Source organism: Bombina bombina, chromosome 4, assembly GCF_027579735.1.
Source record: "Bombina bombina isolate aBomBom1 chromosome 4, aBomBom1.pri, whole genome shotgun sequence".
In the NCBI taxonomy this organism is placed as follows: Eukaryota; Metazoa; Chordata; class Amphibia; order Anura; family Bombinatoridae; genus Bombina; species Bombina bombina.
The window spans coordinates 677076737-677100330 of NC_069502.1; the positions used below are offsets into that span (position 1 = coordinate 677076737).

At 38.1% G+C, this 23594-nt stretch overlaps 1 protein-coding gene across 1 annotated transcript in view; it reads left to right on the forward strand.

Moving 5' to 3' along the window:
- Positions 1-23594, forward strand: part of LOC128657758 (G-protein coupled receptor family C group 6 member A-like) — a 116504-nt gene that overhangs the window by 13118 nt on the left and 79792 nt on the right. Inside the window, exons 2-3 of the mRNA XM_053712167.1 lie at positions 892-1195; positions 1930-2754. Coding sequence (XP_053568142.1) covers positions 892-1195; positions 1930-2754 — 1129 coding nt within the window. The remainder of the gene's footprint in view (positions 1-891; positions 1196-1929; positions 2755-23594) is intronic.

Consider the following 23594-nt stretch of genomic DNA (forward strand, 5'->3'; position numbering starts at 1 on the left):
CCATTGTACAGACTCGGATTGTCAATGGGGAATCTGCTAAGCTTGGGTAAACTAAAAAAGATAGCGCAGATTCAAGTGCAGGTGATGGCCTAAAATTGTAACTGGCTAATTCAGGTCCTGGGTATTATTATATGTCAATCTTGACTCATCTCGGAATTACGAGATAGGTAGTAGTAAGTTGCTGTAAGTAGGGGATGAGATAAGAGCTGTATTCCAGAAAAACTTGTAAATTAGATAAATAGCCCCAGGAGCTTCATGAAAATCGACCGATCATGGCCTCTTCTTAGTTACGCCCCCGATTGTTACTTTAAAATTTTTAAAATGAAAATCAAAATGCTCTTTGAAAAAAAATCTGCAGCCTAATTCCTGCAAATTTTTTTTTTTTATTAATAACAGAGTATACATCATACTTTCCAAACACTTAAAGGGGCAGTAAAGTCAAGGTTTTTGCACCATGATTTAGACAGCATGCCATTCCAACTTCCCAACTTACCTTTATCTAATTGGCTTTGTTTTCTTGGTATCCTGGCATGCCATTTCAACTTCCCAACTTACCTTTATCTAATTGGCTTTGTTTTCTTGGTATCCATACCTAAGGAGCTACCTGCTGATTGGTGACTGCACCTATATACCGCCTATCGTTGGCTCCAACAATGTATTTTTCTAGCTCCCAGTAGTGCATTGTTGCTCCTCCAACAAAAGATACCAAGAGAATGAAGCAATTTTGATAATGGAAGCAAACTGTAAAATTGTATGCTCTATCTGAATCATAAAATAAACATTTTGGGGTTTATGTTCCTTTTAAATTACTAAATTTGTTTTGTGTTAAACTTTATAAGTAAATGTATTTATATATTTGTTTGATTGTTTATTTATTTATTGATTTTGCAGCTTTGAATTGCAAGGGTTTGTTCAGATGCTAGCTATGAGTCACACCATGGAAATGTTAAATAATTCATCCTTCATACCTGGGATAAAACTTGGCTATGAAATATATGACACCTGCTCTGAACCTACTTTGGCTATGGCGGCAACAATGAAATTTCTTTCATCATACAACTCTACTTATGACATTTTGAAATTCAGCTGTAATTATACAAACCACACACCGAAAGTTAAAGCAATCATTGGAGCTAGTTACTCAGAAGTTTCTATAGCTGTTTCAAGGTTGTTAAACATACAGCTTATACCATTGGTAAGTGCATAGTTTATTTATTTTGAATGTGTCACTGTACGTAAATGAGTACAGCTTTTGATTAGCTGAAGTTCTTTTTCAAAGAATATAATAATTTATGTGTCTTCGATTTCCATGATTTACGTTAATTTGTACAGAGTTTTTTAAGAGACAGCGCATCCAATTAAAAAAAATTCCAGTTTACTTTTTTCTCTTGTTCCCCTTTATTGAAACATACAGTAGCTTCTTCCCATAATAGCATACCTAGGTAGGCTTAGAAGAATGCATGTGACTTGAGCACTATATGTATAAGATTGTTACAAACATTTTTGTAAACACCTATATAAAACAGCTGTTGGCTGCTTTACCTAGCGTGGGATTGTGCTACATGTATTTCATGGTGCAATCGGGCTCGCTGTGATTAGTGAGCTCGTGACAACCTATTTGAAAAAATAGCCGCGCAGAAGAGGACGGCTTTGCACTTGAGGTAAGTATAGTTTTAGGTGAAAAATTAGGCTTTTACAAAAACAAATACAAATAAAAGGCTATCCTCATGTCACATAATTCTACACATAGCTCGGAATTCTATAACATTTGCCTAATGTTTAGTACCCCTTTAATAAATACACAACCCCTTTAAATTCTAATATGCATTAATCATAAATAAGGAATGCCCAAAGTAGCATTCCTTTGTTATTAAGCCTTATTGTTGGAACAAAAGTCTTTAACAATTACCAAATTGTTTTCTTTTCTAGGTCAGTCACTCATCATCTGCTGAAATACTCAGTGACAAGCTGCGTTTCCCTGCCTTTGTTAGAACAATATCTAATGATGCATATCAAACTAGAGCAATGGCAAAACTAATTTACAAGTCCGGGTGGAACTGGATTGGGATTATTGCAATGGACGATGACTATGGACGTTCAGCAGTACAGAGTTTTGGAGCGCAAAGCATGGATATAAATATATGCATAGCATTTAAAGAATTTATACCTTCACATTTATCTGACACAACAGTACAATTAAAAATTGACGAAACTGTTAAGAAAATATTGAAGGAAACCAGAGTAAATGTTATTGTTTCTTTTTTAAAACCTACACTTGTTACAAAACTCTTTGAACAAGTAATAGAAAAGAAAATACAAAAAACTTGGATAGCTAGCGATAGCTGGGCTGCTGCAACTTTAATTAGTTCTATTCCAAATATCTATACAGTTGGTCCTGTGATTGGGTTTTTATTTAAAAGTGGAGATACAACATCATTCACAAACTATTTGAAAGATCTTAATCCTCAACACTTTGAGATGAATCGACTCTTGGACCAATACTCAGAGCTTTTGTACGATTGTCAAGACATGAAACAAAATGAATTATATAACTGCATTTCTGATTCCTCCAAAGAAACCGTATTCGGTATAAAGAGAAGGATTAAATTGCTTAGGAAAGATTTCCTGTCTGCCACAGTTCATCCAGGATTTGTCTATAGCACACAGCTAGCAGTGATTGCTATCGCGCATGCCATAAGAGATATCTGTGTGAATAGAAACTGCACGAACCCAACCGCTTTTGCACCCTGGGAGGTATAATTAAAACTTTTAATAGTATACTCATTCTTCTAACATTTTCTTTTTCGCTTTTACCACTCAAACAGAATAGACTTTAAAGGGACATTAAACACTAAGCGCCAGATTACAAGTGGAGAGCTATTTAGGGTTTTTCGCTAGAGCACTAATTGAGCTAGAAGTAAACTTTTTGCGTGCGTCGGGTTGCGCTGGTATTACAAGTTGAAAGTAAAAAGTTATCATGCTCTTGCTAACCCAAAGCGCGCAAACAGCTTACTTCTAGCGCAATTAGAATATCGCACGCAGGATAACGTATTCCCCATAGAAGTCAATGGAGCAAAAAAAAGTGGGGAAAAAAACTAAAACCCTACTTGCGAGCTAACCCGAACTCATGTTCTCAAGGGCACTAAACCCGACATGAAGAGATCTCAATGTTAAAGCCATTTGCCTGCCTATTTTTCTAACACTTAAGACCTCATATCTTTGAGCACTTGTAACTTTTGTGTGCAATTTTATATGGTGTTATTATCAGTGTAACTGTCATTTGTAATGTATTTTTGATGTGTTTTGTGAGACTGTTTTGTTTTGTGAAGTGCACACTAACCCAATGAGCATTAACTTGAATTGCGCTCAAGCGATCGCGTTTACTTTCAACTTATAATACGAGCGCAATTTAACCTGCGTGCAAACAATCAGGAAAACCCGATATCGCTTGAGTGCAAACATTTGCGCTCCACTTGCAATCTGGCCCTTAATAAATTATAGATAGAATGATGCATTTAAAGAAACGATTAGTCTGATAATAACATGTAGATGTATTTTTTTACTTTCATTAGGTGTTTAAATATTGACAAAATAAGTGTAAAGCTTTAGGCCTAGATTTGGAGTTCGGCGGTAGCCGTCAAAACCAGCGTTAGAGGCTCCTAACGCTGGTTTTGGCCGCCCGCTGGTATTTGGAGTCAGTGATTAAAGGGTCTAACGCTCACTTTTCAGCCGCGACTTTTCCATACCGCAGATCCCTCTACGCCATTTGCGTAGCCTATCTTTTCAATGGGATCTTTCTAACGCTGGTATTTAGAGTCGTTTCTGAAGTGAGCGTTAGAGCTCTAACGACAAGATTCCAGCCGCCTGAAAATAGCAGGAGTTAAGAGCTTTCTGGCTAACGCCGGTTTATAAAGCTCTTAACTACTGTACCCTAAAGTACACTAACACCCATAAACTACCTATGTACCCCTAAACCGAGCTCCCCCCACATCGCCGCCACTCGATTAAAATTTTTAACCCCTAATCTGCCGACCGCCACCTAACGCTCACTTTTCAGCCGCGACTTTTCCATACCGCAGATCCCTCTACGCCATTTGCGTAGCCTATCTTTTCAATGGGATCTTTCTAACGCTGGTATTTAGAGTCGTTTCTGAAGTGAGCGTTAGAGCTCTAACGACAAGATTCCAGCCGCCTGAAAATAGCAGGAGTTAAGAGCTTTCTGGCTAACGCCGGTTTATAAAGCTCTTAACTACTGTACCCTAAAGTACACTAACACCCATAAACTACCTATGTACCCCTAAACCGAGCTCCCCCCACATCGCCGCCACTCGATTAAAATTTTTAACCCCTAATCTGCCGACCGCCACCTACGTTATACTTATGTACCCCTAATCTGCTGCCCCTAACCCCGCCGACCCCTATATTATATTTCTTAACCCCTAACTTGCCCCCCACAACGTCGCCGCAAGCTACTTAAAATAATTAACCCCTAATCTTCCGACCGCAAATCGCCGCCACCTACGTTATCCCTATGTACCCCTAATCTGCTGCCCCTAACATCGCCGACCCCTATATTATATTTATTAACCCCTAATCTGCCCCCCTCAACGTCGCCGACACCTGCCTACACTTATTAACCCCTAATCTGCCGAGCGGACCTGAGCGCTACTATAATAAAGTTATGAACCCCTAACCCGCCTCACTAACCCTATCATAAATAGTATTAACCCCTAATCTGCCCTCCCTAACATCGCCGACACCTAACTTCAATTATTAACCCCTAATCTGCCGACCGGAGCTCACCGCTATTCTAATAAATGTATTAACCCCTAAAGCTAAGTCTAACCCTAACACTAACACCCCCCTAAGTTAAATATAATTTTTATCTAACGAAATAAATTAACTCTTATTAAATAAATTATTCCTATTTAAAGCTAAATACTTACCTGTAAAATAAACCCTAATATAGCTACAATATAAATTATAATTATATTATAGCTATTTTAGGATTAATATTTATTTTACAGGTAACTTTGTAATTATTTTAACCAGGTACAATAGCTATTAAATAGTTAAGAACTATTTAATAGTTACCTAGTTAAAATAATAACAAAATTACCTGTAAAATAAGTCCTAACCTAAGATATAATTAAACCTAACACTACCCTATCAATAAATTAATTAAATAAACTACCTACAATTACCTACAATTAACCTAACACTACACTATCAATAAATTAATTAAATACAATTCCTACAAATAAATACAATTAAATAAACTAGCTAAAGTACAAAAAATAAAAAAGATCTAAGTTACAGAAAATAAAAAAATATTTACAAACATAATAAAAATATTACAACAATTTTAAACTAATTACACCTACTCTAAGCCCCCTAATAAAATAACAAAGCCCCCCAAAATAAAAAATTCCCTACCCTATTCTAAATTAAAAAAAGTTACAAGCTCTTTTACCTTACCAGCCCTGAACAGGGCCCTTTGCGGGGCATGCCCCAAGAATTTCAGCTCTTTTGCCTGTAAAAGAATAAATACAATACCCCCCCCAACATTACAACCCACCACCCACATACCCCTAATCTAACCCAAACCCCCCTTAAATAAACCTAACACTAAGCCCCTGAAGATCTTCCTACCTTGTCTTCACCATACCAGGTTCACCGATCCGTCCTGAAGAGCTCCTCCGATGTCCTGATCCAAGCCCAAGCGGGGGCTGAAGAGGTCCATGATCCGGTCAAAGTCTTCATCCAAGCGGGGCAGAAGAGGATCTTCCATCCGATTGAAGTCATCATCCAGGCGGCATCTTCGATCTTCTTCCATCCGGAGCGAAGCGGCAGGATCCTGAAGACATCCAGCGCGGAACATCCATCCGGACCGACGACTGAACGACGAATGACTGTTCCTTTAAGGGACGTCATCCAAGATGGCGTCCCTCGAATTCCGATTGGCTGATAGGATTCTATCAGCCAATCGGAATTAAGGTAGGAATTTTCTGATTGGCTGATGGAATCAGCCAATCAGAATCAAGTTCAATCCGATTGGCTGATCCGATCAGCCAATCAGATTGAGCTTGCATTCTATTGGCTGTTCCGATCAGCCAATAGAATGCGAGCTCAATCTGATTGGCTGATTGGATCGGCCAATCGGATTGAACTAGATTCTGATTGGCTGATTCCATCAGCCAATCAGAAAATTCCTACCTTAATTCCGATTGGCTGATAGAATCCTATCAGCCAATCGGAATTCGAGGGACGCCATCTTGGATGACGTCCCTTAAAGGAACAGTCATTCGTCGTTCAGTCGTCGGTCCGGATGGATGTTCCGCGCTGGATGTCTTCAGGATCCTGCCGCTTCGCTCCGGATGGAAGAAGATCGAAGATGCCGCCTGGATGATGACTTCAATCGGATGGAAGATCCTCTTCTGCCCCGCTTGGATGAAGACTTTGACCGGATCATGGACCTCTTCAGCCCCCGCTTGGGCTTGGATCAGGACATCGGAGGAGCTCTTCAGGACGGATCGGTGAACCTGGTATGGTGAAGACAAGGTAGGAAGATCTTCAGGGGCTTAGTGTTAGGTTTATTTAAGGGGGGTTTGGGTTAGATTAGGGGTATGTGGGTGGTGGGTTGTAATGTTGGGGGGGGGGGGTATTGTATTTATTCTTTTACAGGCAAAAGAGCTGAAATTCTTGGGGCATGCCCCGCAAAGGGCCCTGTTCAGGGCTGGTAAGGTAAAAGAGCTTGTAACTTTTTTTAATTTAGAATAGGGTAGGGAATTTGTTATTTTGGGGGGCTTTGTTATTTTATTAGGGGGCTTAGAGTAGGTGTAATTAGTTTAAAATTGTTGTAATATTTTTATTATGTTTGTAAATATTTTTTTATTTTCTGTAACTTAGATCTTTTTTATTTTTTGTACTTTAGCTAGTTTATTTAATTGTAGTTATTTGTAGGAATTGTATTTAATTTATTTATTGATAGTGTAGTGTTAGGTTAATTGTAGGTAATTGTAGGTAGTTTATTTAATTAATTTATTGATAGGGTAGTGTTAGGTTTAATTATATCTTAGGTTAGGACTTATTTTACAGGTAATTTTGTTATTATTTTAACTAGGTAACTATTAAATAGTTCTTAACTATTTAATAGCTATTGTACCTGGTTAAAATAATTACAAAGTTACCTGTAAAATAAATATTAATCCTAAAATAGCTATAATATAATTATAATTTATATTGTAGCTATATTAGGATGTATTTTACAGGTAAGTATTTAGCTTTAAATAGGAATCATTTATTTAATAAGAGTTAATTTATTTCGTTAGATAAAAATTATATTTAACTTAGGGGGGTGTTAGTGTTAGGGTTAGACTTAGCTTTAGGGGTTAATACATTTATTAGAATAGCGGTGAGCTCTGGTCGGCAGATTAGGGGTTAATAATTGAAGTTAGGTGTCGGCGATGTTAGGGAGGGCAGATTAGGGGTTAATACTATTTATGATAGGGTTAGTGAGGCGGATTAGGGGTTAATAACTTTATTATAGTAGCGCTCAGGTCCGCTCGGCAGATTAGGGGTTAATAAGTGTAGGCAGGTGTCGGCGACGTTGAGGGGGGCAGATTAGGGGTTAATAAATATAATATAGGGGTCGGCGATGTTAGGGCAGCAGATTAGGGGTACATAGGGATAACGTAGGTTGCGGCGGTTTACGGAGCGGCAGATTAGGGGTTTAAAAAAATATGCAGGGGTCAGCGATAGCGGGGGCGGCAGATTAGGGGTTAATAAGTGTAAGGTTAGGGGTGTTTAGACTCGGGGTACATGTTAGAGTGTTAGGTGCAGACGTAGGAAGTGTTTCCCCATAGGAAACAATGGGGCTGCGTTAGGAGCTGAACGCTGCTTTTTTGCAGGTGTTAGGTTTTTTTTCAGCTCAAACAGCCCCATTGTTTCCTATGGGAGAATCGTGCACGAGCACGTTTTTGAGGCTGGCCGCGTCCGTAAGCAACTCTGGTATCGAGAGTTGCATTTGCGGTAAAAATGCTCTACGCTCCTTTTTTGGAGCCTAACGCAGCATTTGATTAAACTCTCGATACCAGAGTTAAATTTATGGTGCGGCCAGAAAAAAGCCCGCGGAGCGTTAGCAGCCCTTTTACCGCCGAACTCCAAATCTAGGCCTAAGTGTCTATAAAACACTGGGAGCTGCCATGTTGTAACTTGTGTTACCTTCACTGCTGTGGCCAATTAGGGACAGTTATAAATAGGTCACTAGAGTGTGCAGCCAATGGCTGTGTGGAATATAACCATGTTCTGCACTTCTATTTCTAATGTGAAAAGAAAAGCTCACAATTTCAGAATGGAATTACAAGAAAATGGAACAAAATAAATAATGAAAGTATATTGCAGTTTTCCTTATATATACAGTTTATAATTGTATATTACCATCTCAAAGTGTTTAATGTACCTTTAAAGGGACAGTCTACTTGAAATTTTTGATTGTTTATTACCCATTTCCCAGTTTTACATAACCAACACTGTTATATTAATATACTTTTTACTTCTGTGATTACCTTGTATTTAAGCCTCTGCAGACTGCCCCGTTGTCTCAATTCTTTTTACAGACTTGCATTTTAGCCAGTTAGTGCTGACTCATGAATAACTTCACAGGCGTGAGCACTATGTAATCTATATGACACACATGAACTAGCACTGTCTGCCTTTGAAAAGCTAATGAAATTCACTGAGATAAGAGGGGGCCTTCAAGGGCTTAGGATCAGCCTAACAAAGCAAATTTGATGATAAAAGTACATGTGAAAGTAGTTTAAAATTGCATGCTCTATCTGAATCATAAAAGTTTATGTTTAACTCAACTTTAAGTATGCCAAAGTAAGATATAGATATTTTTTTTTTGTTACATACAGTATTGTGCAAAATTATTAGGCCACCATTAGATTTATTGTTTAAGCAATGGCATAATGACCATATACAATTATTTCTCAGTCTCTTTATTAGAATACAACCAGAAAATACACAATATTTGTATGCAGTATAAAAAAACAGAAAAAACCCCAGAAAAAAACAGCTTCTATAGACTAAAGTGGCAAGTATTTAATGTGACCTCCCCTTACATTTGAGCAATAGCAGGAACCTGGCTCTCATAAACCTAAATGGAATGGAACTCTAATTAATGTCATTGCTAACACCTGTATTGGTCCTACTATTTCATGTCAAAATGACTGCTGTGAAAAAGGTCTATTATACCAGGTGTGTGTAAGACATGTTTGAGCATTACATACATATGTGGTATGAGTTTATTTCATCGGAAGCTTCCTAATAAGACCAACTTTCAATCACATCATTCCATTCAAAATGCCAATGATCACAGAATTTGACAGACAATCATACTTTTGCATCAGCAAGGCCACTCTCAAAGGGAAATCACCAAACAAACTTTATACTCAAGATGTGGTATTCAAGCTGTTATAAAGAAACTTGATGAATCAGGAAAAGTCAAGGACTGGAAGGTCAAGAAAACTTTCAAAATCTGATGAGAAATTTCTCACAGTTTCTTCTTTGATTGACCATAAGAAGTCCAGCAAGGACCTGGCTAAACATCTGGCAACTTCATTGGGATGCCAAGTTGACCCTTCTACAGTCCAAAGAAGCTTGATAAGGAATGGTCTTTGTAGAAGGGCAGCAGCCAAGAAACCACTTTTTTGGAAGGGGAACAGGATGAAAAGGCTAAGATTTGCTAAAACTCACAAAGATTGGAATGAAGATCAGTGGAGAAGAGTATTATGGAGTAACAAATCCAAGTTTGAAATTTTTGGGTCCAATCGTCGACAATATGTGAGAAGGAGAGTTGGAGAGAGATGGAAGGATGAGTGCTTGTGGCCTTCAGTGAAACATGGTGGAGGGTCTGTCCTGGTTTGGGGCTGCATTTCTGACAGTGGTGTTGGCAATATCGTCTGATATTGTTGGCAATATCGTCCATCATGCCATTCCTCCTGGAAAGTGCCTGATTGGAGAGAAAAACAACTGATAAAACACTGACAGTCATGGACTAGCCCCCACAGAGTCCAGACCTGAATATTATACAGGCAGTATGGGATCACCTGGACAGAGAAAAGACTAAAAGACAACCTAAATCTAAAGAACACTGGGAAGTGCTGAAAGAAGCCTGGTATAATATACCAGAAGATTACTTCAGAAATCTTCAGGACGTCTCCCCCAAAAAAGTTCAAGATGTACTTAGTGCCAAGGGAGGTCACACTAAGTACTGACTTTTGAAGAATCCATATGTTCTGAAAATTGTGTGTGGGGGGGGGTTATATTTTGTGTACACATTTCCTGTATTTTCTGTTTGTACCTTAATAAAGAGACCAAAAAAATAAATATGGATGGTCATTAAAACTTTGATAAAACAACAAATCTAATGGTGGCCTAAGACTTTTACACAGTACAGTACTATATATATATATATATATATATATATATATATATATATATATATCAGGAAATAAGAAAAAAGCACTCACTGGACTTTAGACATCAATGTGAAATTTATTTGTGACGTTTCAGGACCTCAAACGTCCCTTCTTCTGACCGTTTGAGGTATATATATATATATATATATATATATATTATACACATATATATTAATTTAACAAGGAGATGCCAAAGTTAAACTTCACCCATGGGAACTTTGCTTGGCAATATCACATCATCTTACATTTATGGGGCAAAAATATATACAATATATACTCTGCATGCTCTAAGCCCACTCTTTTACAAACCCTTGGTCATATTTTCAGCCCTCCTTTTCCTAACTTACAATTACCTGCTTATTCCTCCACCTCACATACAATCAGTGATGCATACAATGTATGCTAACCTTTCATACATCAGTTCATCGCCTCTTTTGTCATCCTCTTGAACCCCCTTAGAATGTAAGCCTACAAGCTCAGATGTTTTATAGATCACCTTCATGTAATCTCTTATTTCTTCTACCTCACATTCTCATTCTTCTATATCTATATAGTTATGGACCCCGCTCAAGATAGCAACGTGAAGTCAGAAATATGAACAGTTTTTTAAATGTACACCTAATATTTTTAGGTAGCCTCTTCACACAAATACAATTACTCTAGTAAGGCATCTATAATTTTCCAAAATGCTTAAAGATAGCATTTTTACTATTTCTTTTGTAATTGGCAAGAGTCCATGAGCAAGTGACATATGGGATATACAATCCTACCAGGTGGGGCAAAGTTTCCCAAACCTCAAAATGCCTATAAATACACCCCTCACCACACCCACAATTCAGTTTTTACAAACTTTGCCTCCTATGGAGGTGGTGAAGTAAGTTTGTGCTTGATTTTCTTCTGTGAAATGCGCTTCTCAGCATTTTCAAGCCCGATTCCTCTCAGAGTACAGTGTTTGTCAGAGGGATGTGAAGAGAGTATCACCTTTTGATTCTATGGTTTTCCTCAATGGAAATCATTTCAAAGGTTCTCTGTTATCGGTCGTAGAGATTCATCTCCTGCCTCCCTTTTCAGATCCACGATATACTCTCATATTTCATTACCTCTACTGATACTGTTTCAGTACTCGTTTGGCTATCTGCTATATGTGGATGGGTGTCTTTCGGTAAGTATGTTTGCATTACTTAAGACACTCTCAGCTATGGTTTGGCACTTTATGTATTAATATAAAGTTTTAAATATATGTATGGTACTTATATGTGCCATGAGTCAGGTTTATGTATATTTCCTTTTGCAGACTATCAGTTTCAAAATTGGGAAACATATTTAGGAAGTTATTTTTTCTTACCTGGGGTATAGTCTTTTCTTCAAATTGACTGCTTTTTCATAAATTTTCACGGGCAAAATTAGGCTTGCAAGGTCGCAAAATGTTGATATTTATTGCGTCATTCTTGGCGCGAGAATATTTTTGGCGCAAAGGTACGTTCAGTGATGCAAATTTGTCATTTCCGGCGTCTTAGTTGACGCCAAGTTTCCTTGCACAAGGTTGTGTCTGCCATGACGTGAGTTGCATCATTTCCGGATGTTGTTAGCGACAAAAAAAATATTTTGTATTGTGCGTCATACTTGGCGCTAAATAATTTAATTATTTAAACCCCACTTCCTATATGCCTCTTGCCTTTTTTATGCTCAGAGGGCTATGCTATTTGCATTTTTTTCCCATTCCTGAAACTGCCATATAAGGAAATTGATAATTTTGCTTTATATGTTTTTTTCTTTTACATTTGCAAGATGTCTCAATTTTATCCTGTCTCAGAAACCACTGTTAGAACCCTGCTGCCTGATAACAGTTCTACCAAAGCTGTGTATCTGCTGTAAATTAGCAGAGATTATATCTCCCACTGTAGTATGTAACAGTTGTCATGATAAGCTTTTACATGCAGAGAATATATCCATCAGTACTAGTACTGTTGTTCCTTCAACATCTAATGTACATGATATTCCTGTGAATATAAAAGATTTTATTGCTGATGTGATTCAGAAGGCTTTGTCTGCTATTCCACCTTCTAATAAACGTAAAAAGTCTTTTAAAACTTCTCATAAGGTTGATGAAATTTCAAATGACCGACAACATACTGAATTATCCTCCTCTGATGAGGATCTATCTGGTTCAGAAGATCCTACCTCAGATTGACACTGCCAAATCTACTTTAAGATGGAGTATATTCGTTCCTTGTTAAAAGAAGTGTTGATTACTTTGGATATTGAGGAAACTAGTCCTCTTGATACTAAAACTAGTAAACGGTTAAAGTCTGTTTATAAACCTCCTGTGGTTACTCCAGAGGTTTTTCCAGTTCCTGATGCTATTTCTGATATGATTTCAAAGGAATGGAATAGGCCTGGTACTTCTTTTATTCCTTTTTCTAGGTTTTAAAAGTTGTATCCTTTGCCAGCAGTTAGATTGGAGTTTTGGGGAAAAATCCCCAAAGTTGATGGGGCTATTTCTACTCTTGCCAAACGTACTACTATTCTTAGATAGTATTTCTTTTAAGAACCCTTTAGATAGGAAACTTGAATTTTATCTAAGGAAAGCTTATTTATTTTCTGGCTAGATTCTTAGACCTGCTTTATCCATGGCTGATGTTGCAGCTGCATCAACTTTTTGGTTGGAAAGCTTAGCGCAATAGGAAACAGATTCTGATTTGTCTAGCATTGTTCGCTTGCTTCAACATGCTAATCATTTTATCTGTGATAATATTTTTGATATCATCAATATTGATGTTAAATCTATGTCTTTAGCTATTTTAGCTAGAAGAGCTTTGTGGCTCAAATATTGGAATGCTGACATGGTATCTAAGTTTAGATTACTATCTCTTTCTTTCCAAGGTAAAAATTTATTTGGTTCTCAGTTGGAATTAATTAATTCAACTGTCACTGGGGGAAGGGAGTTTTTTACCATAGGATAAAAGATCTAAGGGTAAATCTAAAGCTTTTAATCGTTTTCGTTCTTTTCGACAGAATAAGGAACAGAAAGCCAATTGTCACGCTCGGCCGCTGGGAAGCTCCGGCGGTCCTCTCTGTGTGCTTGATTGGCAGGTAGTCTGAGCCGCCCCTTCCTGATGATGTCACTACCAGGCTTTTTATTTCGGGCTTCCTGTTTCTTCAGTGCCCGTTTGTTTGTTACTCTTTGTGGCTCCTGTGAGGACTTCACTGTGGAAACTCTCTAACTGCTGATTTTCTGTTGCCAAACTCTACAAAGACTGACTATGCTGGGTTAACCCTCAAACTTCCTGATAACCTCTTGCCAAACATTGCAAGTACTGTTTATTCTGTGAAACTCTCAGTCTGCATGTTTACTTGTTGCCAAACTCTGCAAATACTGTTCATTCAGTGTAAACCTTCAAACTGCTTGATATCCTGTTGCCAAACATTGCAAGAACTGTTTATTCTGTGAAACTCTCAAACTACATGTTTACCTGTTGCCAAACTCTGCAAATACTGTTTATTCAGTGTAAACTCTCAAACTGCATGATAACCTGTTGCCAATCTCTGCAAGTACTGATTAATCTGTATTAACCCTCAAACTACCTGATAACAAGTTTCCTACTCCTGCATTATTAACTGTTTCTTGTTTTACCCTTCCTCTGTCTGAGAACTGTTTATTCTGTGAAACTCTCAAACTGCATGTTTACCTGTTGCCTAACTCTGCATGTACTGACTATTCAGTATTAACCTACAAACTGCCTGATAACCTGTTGCCAAACTCTGCAAGGACTGACTACACAGTGTTAACCCTCAAACTGCCTGATAACAAGTTACCACTCCTGCATTATTAACTGTTTCTTGTTTTACCCTTCCTCTGTCTGAGTATAAGTGGACTATCCCTGATCTACTGATTCTGTGGAAGACATTTCCTGAAACCAGTTTCTTACTCAGAAGTCTATTTGGCTGATATCTTGAAATACTTTGGACTCAGGCTAACCCTGCTCCATATCGTGAGTACATTGTTTTTTAGAGGTTGTCGTGGGGTCACGTCCTGGATTAAACTCAGAGTGCAAGGGTGTTGTTTAAGTTCGGCCTAGCATTTGGGTCTTCTTCTGGACATTTCCTAACCTGACAGTACAAATGGGCCATAATATGGACCCTGATGAGTTATCCAGGGCTGTGGCTCTACAAGGGCAACTTCTAGGAAATCATTCTGCTCATTTGCAATCTTTGGATTCCAAGCTTGACCAGATTACTGCTCTACTACATAACCTCTCCGCTCCTTCTCAAGCTACTGTGACTCCTGCTGCTGCAGCTGCTACTAGCTCCAATGCTGTCTTTAACCCACCTCAACCTTTTGGACAGTATATACCAGGAATCCTACTTCCAGATAAATATGATGGTAATCCTAAAGAATGCCGTGGATTCCATAGTCAATGTAGTTTACACTTCAGAAACAATCTTTAAGTTTTTTCCAATTCTACTTCCAAAATCACCTTTATTATTTCCCTCATGAAGGGTAAGGCTCTAGCCTGGGTGTCTCCTCTTTTAGAGAAGAATGATCCTTTACTACAAGATGTGGAATTGTTGGATCTGAGACAGGGATCCCTTTCGGTAGCTCAATATGCTATTGAATTCAGGACTTTTGCCTCAGAAACTGATTGGAACCATGGAGCCTTATGGCAGCCTTTCGCAAGGGACTTTGCGAACGCCTTAAGGATGAACTTGTATTTTGGGAACTCCCCGATTCATTGGAGGGTCTTATAAATTTGTGTATTACTCTTGATGCCCGTCATTCTGAACATCTTCAGGAGAGAGATAGGAATCGGAGATCCTTTGTTAAATCTTCTTTTCATCCTCCTATTCGAACCTCAAGTCTGTCTAATAATAATTCCCAATCTCCTGAGTCTGTGGAACCCATGGAAGTAGGAGCTATTAAATTGTCAGAAGCTGAACGCCATAGAAGGCGTACTCTTGGATTATGTCTGTATTGTGGTACCAAAGGACATTTACTGAAGGACTGTCCTATCCGGCCAGTAAAAGCCAAGGCTTAACTTTTGCTAGAGGGACAGAGTTAAGCCAGAATCCCATGTCTTCCCTCAATTCTAAACTTTTTGTTCTTGTAACTATCTCTTTTGGAGACACCAAGTTACGAGCTCAATCCCTCATTGACTCTGGAGCTGCTGGAGTTTTCATTGATTCAAACTTTGCTGACTCTCTCAGGATTTCTCTTCAAGCCAAGAAACAGTTAATTAAGGTAACCACTGTTAGTGGACAGCCTTTAGGTTCTGGTATCATACAAAATTCTACCATTACGCTTCTTTTGTCTGTGGGCATACTCCCTTCTGAAATTATTCGTCATTCATCCTCTCTCGTCAAGAAAATGTCTCTCTTGAGGAATACATAAAGGACAACTTAGCCAGAGGATTTATTCGTCCTTCCTCATCACCTGTGGGTGCGGGTTTTTTCTTCATTGGGAAAAAATATAGAGGTCTCTGTCCCTGTATCGATTATCGGGCCTTGAATCAGATTACTGTCAAAAACAGCTATCCTCTACCGCTCATTCCTGAGTTATTTGATCGTATTCAAGGTGCTTCTCTTTTTTTTCAAGTTAGATCTCCGTGGGGCCTACAATTTGGTCAGAATCCGTAAAGGAGACGAATGGAAGACGGCATTTAACACTAGATTTGGTCACTATGAGTATCTAGTAATGCCATTTGGATTGTGCAATGCACCAGCAGTATTTCAGCACTTTTCTTAACGAAATCTTCAGACATTATCTAAATCAATTTGTTATCATTTATCTCGATGACATTCTGATCTATTCCAAAACATTACAGGAACATGTACATCATGTAAGACTGGTACTTCAGAGGTTACGAGACAATTCCCTGTTCGCTAAATTGGAGAAATGCTCTTTTCATCAGAGTTCCATTCCCTTTTTGGGTTATATCATTTCAGAATCAGGTTTTGAGATGGATCCTGCTAAACTTTCGGCTATCAAGGACTGGCCCAGACCAACTACTCTAAAATCCCTGCAGAGGTTTCTTGGCTTTGCCAATTACTATAGAAAGTTTATTAAGAACTTTGCTGACATCACGTCTCCCCTCACTTCTCTTACTAAGAAAGGGCAAAATTGTAAGAACTGGTCCACTTCAGCAGTATAGGCTTTTGAAATGCTAAAATCAGCATTTTCTTCTGCACCTCTTCTCAGTCATCCAATTCCTGATCTCCAGTTTATTTTGGAGGTTGACACTTCTTCTATAGCAGCTGGAGCTGTTCTCTCCCAACGTGATCCGACTACCAGCAAGATACATCCTGTGGCGTTCTTTTCGAAAAAATTCAATCCAGCCGAGTTAAATTATGATGTGGGCAATAAGGAGCTTTTAGCTATAAAATTAGCTTTGGATGAATGGAGGCATTGGTTAGAGGCTACCAGTCAACCTTTTTTCATTCTGACAGATCATGAGAATCTTTAATACCTCCATACAGCTACTCGTCTCAATCCTCGTCAAGCTCGGTGGGCCTTGTTCTTCTCCAGGTTTAATTTTGTACTTTCCTATGTTCCTGGTTCAAAGAAATTCCAAGGCAGATGCTTTATCTAGGCAGTTCCAATCTTCTGAGCCTTCTCCTTTGGATTCTGAACCTATACTATGTCCAGTCAAACTTTTGGCTCAAGTATCCTCTTTTCCAGTACAGGCTTTACATGCTGCTCAAGTCCGGGTGCCATCTTCTTGCAAACTACCTTCTGGTACCCTGTATGTACCCAAAGGATTACGTCTAAAGCTTCTACGTTGTGCTCACAACAACATTTCAGCAGGTCATCCTGGAATAACCAATACTTTGTGGAAACTGAAGCAGCATGTTTGGTGGTCCACTATGAGGAGGGATGTTAAGGATTATATTGCTGCTTGTAGTTCTTGTGCTTCAAAAAAACAATCTTCTCATCGACCGTTTGGTCTATTACACCCTCTTCTTATTCCTCATTACCCTTGGTCTCACTTATCCATGGACTTCATTACAGATCTTTCTGTTTCTGATGGAAATACGACAATTTGGGTAGTGGTGGATAGTGATGTTGCTAGCCTAACATTTTGCGTTTGTGAACAGCAAACGCGAACCTCCGCAAAAGTTTGCGAACCGGGCGAACCACCATTGACTTCAATAGGCAGGCGAATTTTAAAACCCACAGGGACTCTTTCTGTAGTAATTGGTATACTTTTGTAGTAAGGGTTAGAAATATAACAAAAAATCCCTCAATAAATAAGGGATGTGTTTCTCTTTTGTAAACTAAGCAGGTAATGGTAGTTTAAATTACCTGAATAGTTACTGTGAGATTGTTACTTTTGAAATCTTTTATGAAATATTGAGATATAAGTTTGAGTTAACTGAGATGGAATAACTTTTAGTCAGGTAGAATTAATATATTCAGATTGAGAAAGTAATTCATAAGTATTGAGTCAAAAACCTGTCTTCACGCACACACACAGTCATTCTAAAATATATACAGTTCCAAGCAATTCAGAAACAGACACTCGATATAGGATATTTGGATATTTCAATCCTTGCTGATAGTAGTAAGCAGAACTTGATGCGATATTATATAGCACAACTCATACTGAATAAGGGAGCTAAGTATAACAATGCTGCATGAAGTGATGGAACAAATCAGTTCAAGTACGTAAGGCAGTATGTGGATACAAAGCAAGGTAAGTATTATCCGGATAGTATAACATACAATACCCCACCAGGATCCGGTATGAGCAGAACTAAGCAGTGACCGCCGATGGCGGTGTGAAGCTGTGTGTGCGCGGCTTGGTTTCCGGAACGCTGAGGATGTAGATCCGGATGCGTATGAATCTGTAGACGAAGTCAGGTAGGAAATCCTCAAGGGAATCAGCTGTAGCAAGAATTAGCAAGTAGGACAAGCACAAGGAAGCAAACGTAACAGTGAGCTTCAATATTCAGGCAATGAGTGTTAGAAGTTACTGCCCTATAAAGGAAAGTTAATTAGGTGGGAGGGGATATACCTAAAAGGAATATCACAGATCCCCCCAGTCAAGAAATCACCCCAGGGGATTCCATCCGAGGTTTCTCCGGGTAACGACGATGAAAAGCAGCAACCAAACGAGGTGCATGTATCTCAGTAAACTTTTGCCAAGAATTTTCCTCCGGACCGTAACCCTTCCACTTAATCAAATATTCCAGCTTATGCCGTCTTATTCTGGAATCAAGAATAGACTCAACTTCAAATTCTTCCTGATTTTCCACCAAGATAGGTGGGGGTTTTGGATTGATACCGTGATGGTCCATAGCAGAATAAGGTTTAATGAGAGACACATGAAATGTGGGATGTATTTTATATGAGTCAGGCAAAATGAGTCTAACTGCATTCTGATTAATTATCTTATCAATAGTAAAAGGTCCTAAGAATTGATTGGAAAGTTTTTTACATGGTATTTGTAGCTTTAGGTTCCTGATGGATAGTAGAACTTGATCACCTATTTGGTAAGTGGGACTTGAACTATGATGATGATCATAGTTACGTTTTTGATAGTCTTTTGCCTTGGAGAGGGAATCCTTCAATAGGTTTAACCTTTCTTTTAAAGAATTGGTGAAGTCTGTAGCACTAGGTGAGTTTACTTCATTTCTAGAAAGAGTTACAGTATTGGGGTTGAATCCATAAGTAGCAAAGAAAGGTGACATTTTAAGAGAAGTAGAAATAGAATTATTGTAAGAAAATTCTGCCATGGGGATATAATCAATCCAATCATCTTGTAAGTAGGTAATGAAACACCTAAGATATTGTTCAAGGGTTTGATTCGTTCTTTCTGTAAGTCCATTTGTTTGGGGATCGAATGCAGTAGAGTATCTACTATCTACTTTTAATAATGTGCATAAGGATTTCCAGAAAGAAGAGGTGAATTGCGTACCTCTGTCCGTAATTATTACGGAGGATAATCCATGTAATCTTACAATCTGATTCAAAAAGGCTGTAGCTGTTGCGAGAGCGGATGGCAACCCTTTCATGGGAATGAAATGAGCCAAACGTGTTAGATGATCTATTACAACTAGTATGGATGTGTAATGTTGAGAGTTGGGGAGATCAACAATAAAATCCATAGATATGGTCTCCCATGGTTTATCTGGGATAGGCAGAGGTCTTAAGAGGCCTATTGGTTTTTTATGGGAGATCTTGTTTCGGGCACAAACATCACAACTTGTTATATAAAGGTAAATGGTGTGGTTCATCCCAGGTCACCAGAAATGTCTTCTAGTTAATTCTATGTTTTTTTGGATTCCCAGGTGACCAGCTAAAGTTCCATCATGGGTTTGTTTAAGGATAATTTTCCTTAAAGATTCAGGAATGTACAACTTCCTTTTATAATAATATAGTCCTGTCTGTGGATCTTTATCACAAGATCTAGGTATGTTAGGGTCTTTGTTTAGAACATCAAGTATTTCCTGTTCTAAAGAAGATATAACTCCTATGAATTTTTCTTCAGGAATTACAACTTCAGGGTCATCAGACAGACCTTTTTCATACATTCTAGATAAGGCGTCTGCCTTAATATTGAGTTTCCCTGGTTTATATGTAATTAAAAAATTAAACCGATCTAAAAAGATGGACCAACGGACCTGTCGTGAATTAAGTGTTTTACTTTTCTTTAGGTACTCTAAGTTCTTGTGATCAGTGAAAATTATGAAAGGGAGAATTGAACCTTCAAGGAGATGTCTCCAATGTTCCAGTGAACATTTTATTGCCAGTAACTCTTTATCCCCTATGCTGTAGTTCTTTTCAGCAGTAGTGAGCATTCTTGAATAAAAGGCTATTGGATGAGTTTCTGTTTTATCTTTATTCTTTTGTGAAAGAATCGCCCCAATACCAGTATTTGAGGCGTCCACTTCAAGAATAAATTGTGAATCAAAATTGGGTAAAGTTAGAACTGGTGCATTAATGAATTGATTCTTTAGAGTCTCAAAAGATAATTGAGCTTCTTTGGTCCAAGTAAATCTCTGTTTCTTACTTGTTAGTTGTGTTAAAGGTTTCACAACTAGTGAAAAATCTTTAATAAAGCGACGATAAAAATTTGAGAACCCAATGAATCTTTGTAGGGCTTTAACAGTTGTAGGGACTTGCCAGTTTATAATGGCAGAGACCTTTTCTGGATACATCATGATCTTGTTTGGTGTTATGATATAACCCAAGAACTTAATTTCTTGAACGTGGAAAGAACATTTCTCAAGCTTAGCGTATAGTTTGTGTTCTTTTAACCTAGTAAGCACCCATCGTACATGTTTCTCATGTTCTTGTAATGTTTTAGAATAGATAAGGATGTCATCCAAATAAATTATAACACATACATCCAATAAATCTCGAAAGATTTCCTTAATAAAATGTGGGAATGTAGCGGGTGCATTACTTAAGCCGAAAGGCATCACGTTGTATTGATACAACCCATAACGTGTTCTAAACGCTGTTTTCCATTTGTCACCTTGTTTTATTCTAATTAGGTTATAAGCACCCTTCAAATCAAGTTTAGAATAGATGGTGGCACCATGTAAGCGTTCAAGAAGCTCAGGAATTAAGGGTAGTGGATATCTGTTCTTTAAAGTAATATCATTTAGTGCTCTGTAGTCAATAATAGGACGTATCGTCCCATCCTTGTTTTTAACTAAGAACATACCTGCTGCTGCAGGAGAAGTAGAATGTGAAATGAACCCTTTGCGCAGATTATCATCTAAGTAAGCTCTTACAAAAGCTAGTTCAGTTTGAGAGAGGGGATATATTTTCCCATGTGGAACTTGTGACCCAGGTATTAGATCTATCGGACAATCGAATTCCTTGTGTGGGGGGAGACTTTCCGCCTCTTTAAGGTCAAAAACCTCTGCCAGATCCTGATAAGGTCTGGGTATCCCATTCTCTAGAGTAGCTATGGTACAGTGAGGATAACAGGTCTTCAAGCAATAAGAAGATCTTAGTGTTAATTTATTTTGAGACCAGTCTATGTTTGGGTTGTGTTTCTGCAACCAGGAAAACCCCAGAATTATTGTGTGTAGTGATATAGGAATTAAATCAAATGTGATATACTCAGTATGACCTTCCTTAGTGGTTAAAAGTAAAGGTATAGTGTGATGAGTTATTGGACCTTGTTGTATAAGTGATCCATCTATTAATTTGACAAATAGAGGTTTTGCTTTACACACAATAGGGATTTTATTATTCTTAACAAAGGTAGTATCTATGTAGCTCAGTGAAGCCCCTGAATCAACCAAAGCTTTAGATTGAATGTTTCTCTGGTCCCACTGCAATGAGAAAAACAAAGTCATTTGTGTATCCAATGTTAAGTTAAACAAATGAGTGCTGTGGGTTAGCTTACCCTTCTTTTGCTTCAGAAGTTGAGGACATGAAGAAACAGTATGCTCTTTGTGAGCACAATAGAGACACAAATTTTCCATCCTTCCTGGCTTTTTCCTCTGGTGTGAGGGGGCCTTTGATGACTCCGATTTCCATAGGCGTAATGGAACTAGGTCTTTCCTGAGTAGAGGTATAGTTGAAGGGACGTTTTGATATGACATCATAACCTGCCTTTTCAGCCTTTCTTTCACGGAGTCTTCTATCCAAAGTTGTACTGAGCTTTATAAGAGAGTGGAGACTGTCAGGGGCATCCAGGCGGGAGAGTTCGTCTTTTAGGTTTTCTGACAGTCCTAAACGAAATTGAGTACGCAAACTAATCTCATTCCATTGAGAGTCTTCTGCCCACATTTGGAATTCAGTTGTGTACTCTTCAATGGTTCTTTTTCCTTGTTTTAAGGAACGTAATTTTGTATCTGCAGTGATTTGACTATTGGAATCCTCATATAAATTTGTGAGTGCTCGAAAAAAATCTTGTAGTGAGTCTAGGATAGGATTATCACTCTCAAAGAACCTATTTGCCCATGTTCTTGGTTCCCCTTGTAAAAAGGATATGGTTGTGCATACTTTGATTCTCTCTGTATGATATGTGCGTGGTCTTAGAGAAAAAAGTAGATGGCAGGCATTTTTAAAATCCCTGAACTCATTCCTTTTACCAGTAAATGGTTGGGGATAAAGAACATGTGGTTCTGGGATTTCAGCACTTTTACTAGGTAAACAGTCTTTTAGTAAAGCTCTCAATGCAGCAGTTTCTGCTTGCACATCAGTTAACCCTTTATTTAAATAATCAAGTTTTTGATATATATTGGTTAACTCATTCTTTTTTTCCTGAGGATTCATGTTAATTGTTATATAAACCCTTGTTTTTTTTTAGGCCTGAATATTATGTAGTAATTGGTATACTTTTGTAGTAAGGGTTAGAAATATAACAAAAAATCCCTCAATAAATAAGGGATGTGTTTCTCTTTTGTAAACTAAGCAGGTAATGGTAGTTTAAATTACCTGAATAGTTACTGTGAGATTGTTACTTTTGAAATCTTTTATGAAATATTGAGATATAAGTTTGAGTTAACTGAGATGGAATAACTTTTAGTCAGGTAGAATTAATATATTCAGATTGAGAAAGTAATTCATAAGTATTGAGTCAAAAACCTGTCTTCACGCACACACACAGTCATTCTAAAATATATACAGTTCCAAGCAATTCAGAAACAGACACTCGATATAGGATATTTGGATATTTCAATCCTTGCTGATAGTAGTAAGCAGAACTTGATGTGATATTACAACTCATACTGAATAAGGGAGCTAAGTATAACAATGCTGCATGAAGTGATGGAAAAAATCAGTTCAAGTACGTAAGGCAGTATGTGGATACAAAGCAAGGTAAGTATTATCCGGATAGTATAACATACAATACCCCACCAGGATCCGGTATGAGCAGAACTAAGCAGTGACCGCTGATGGCGGTGTGAAGCTGTGTGTGCGCGGCTTGGTTTCCGGAACGCTGAGGATGTAGATCCGGATGCGTATGAATCTGTAGACGAAGTCAGGTAGGAAATCCTCAAGGGAATCAGCTGTAGCAAGAATTAGCAAGTAGGACAAGCACAAGGAAGCAAACGTAACAGTGAGCTTCAATATTCAGGCAATGAGTGTTAGAAGTTACTGCCCTATAAAGGAAAGTTAATTAGGTGGGAGGGGATATACCTAAA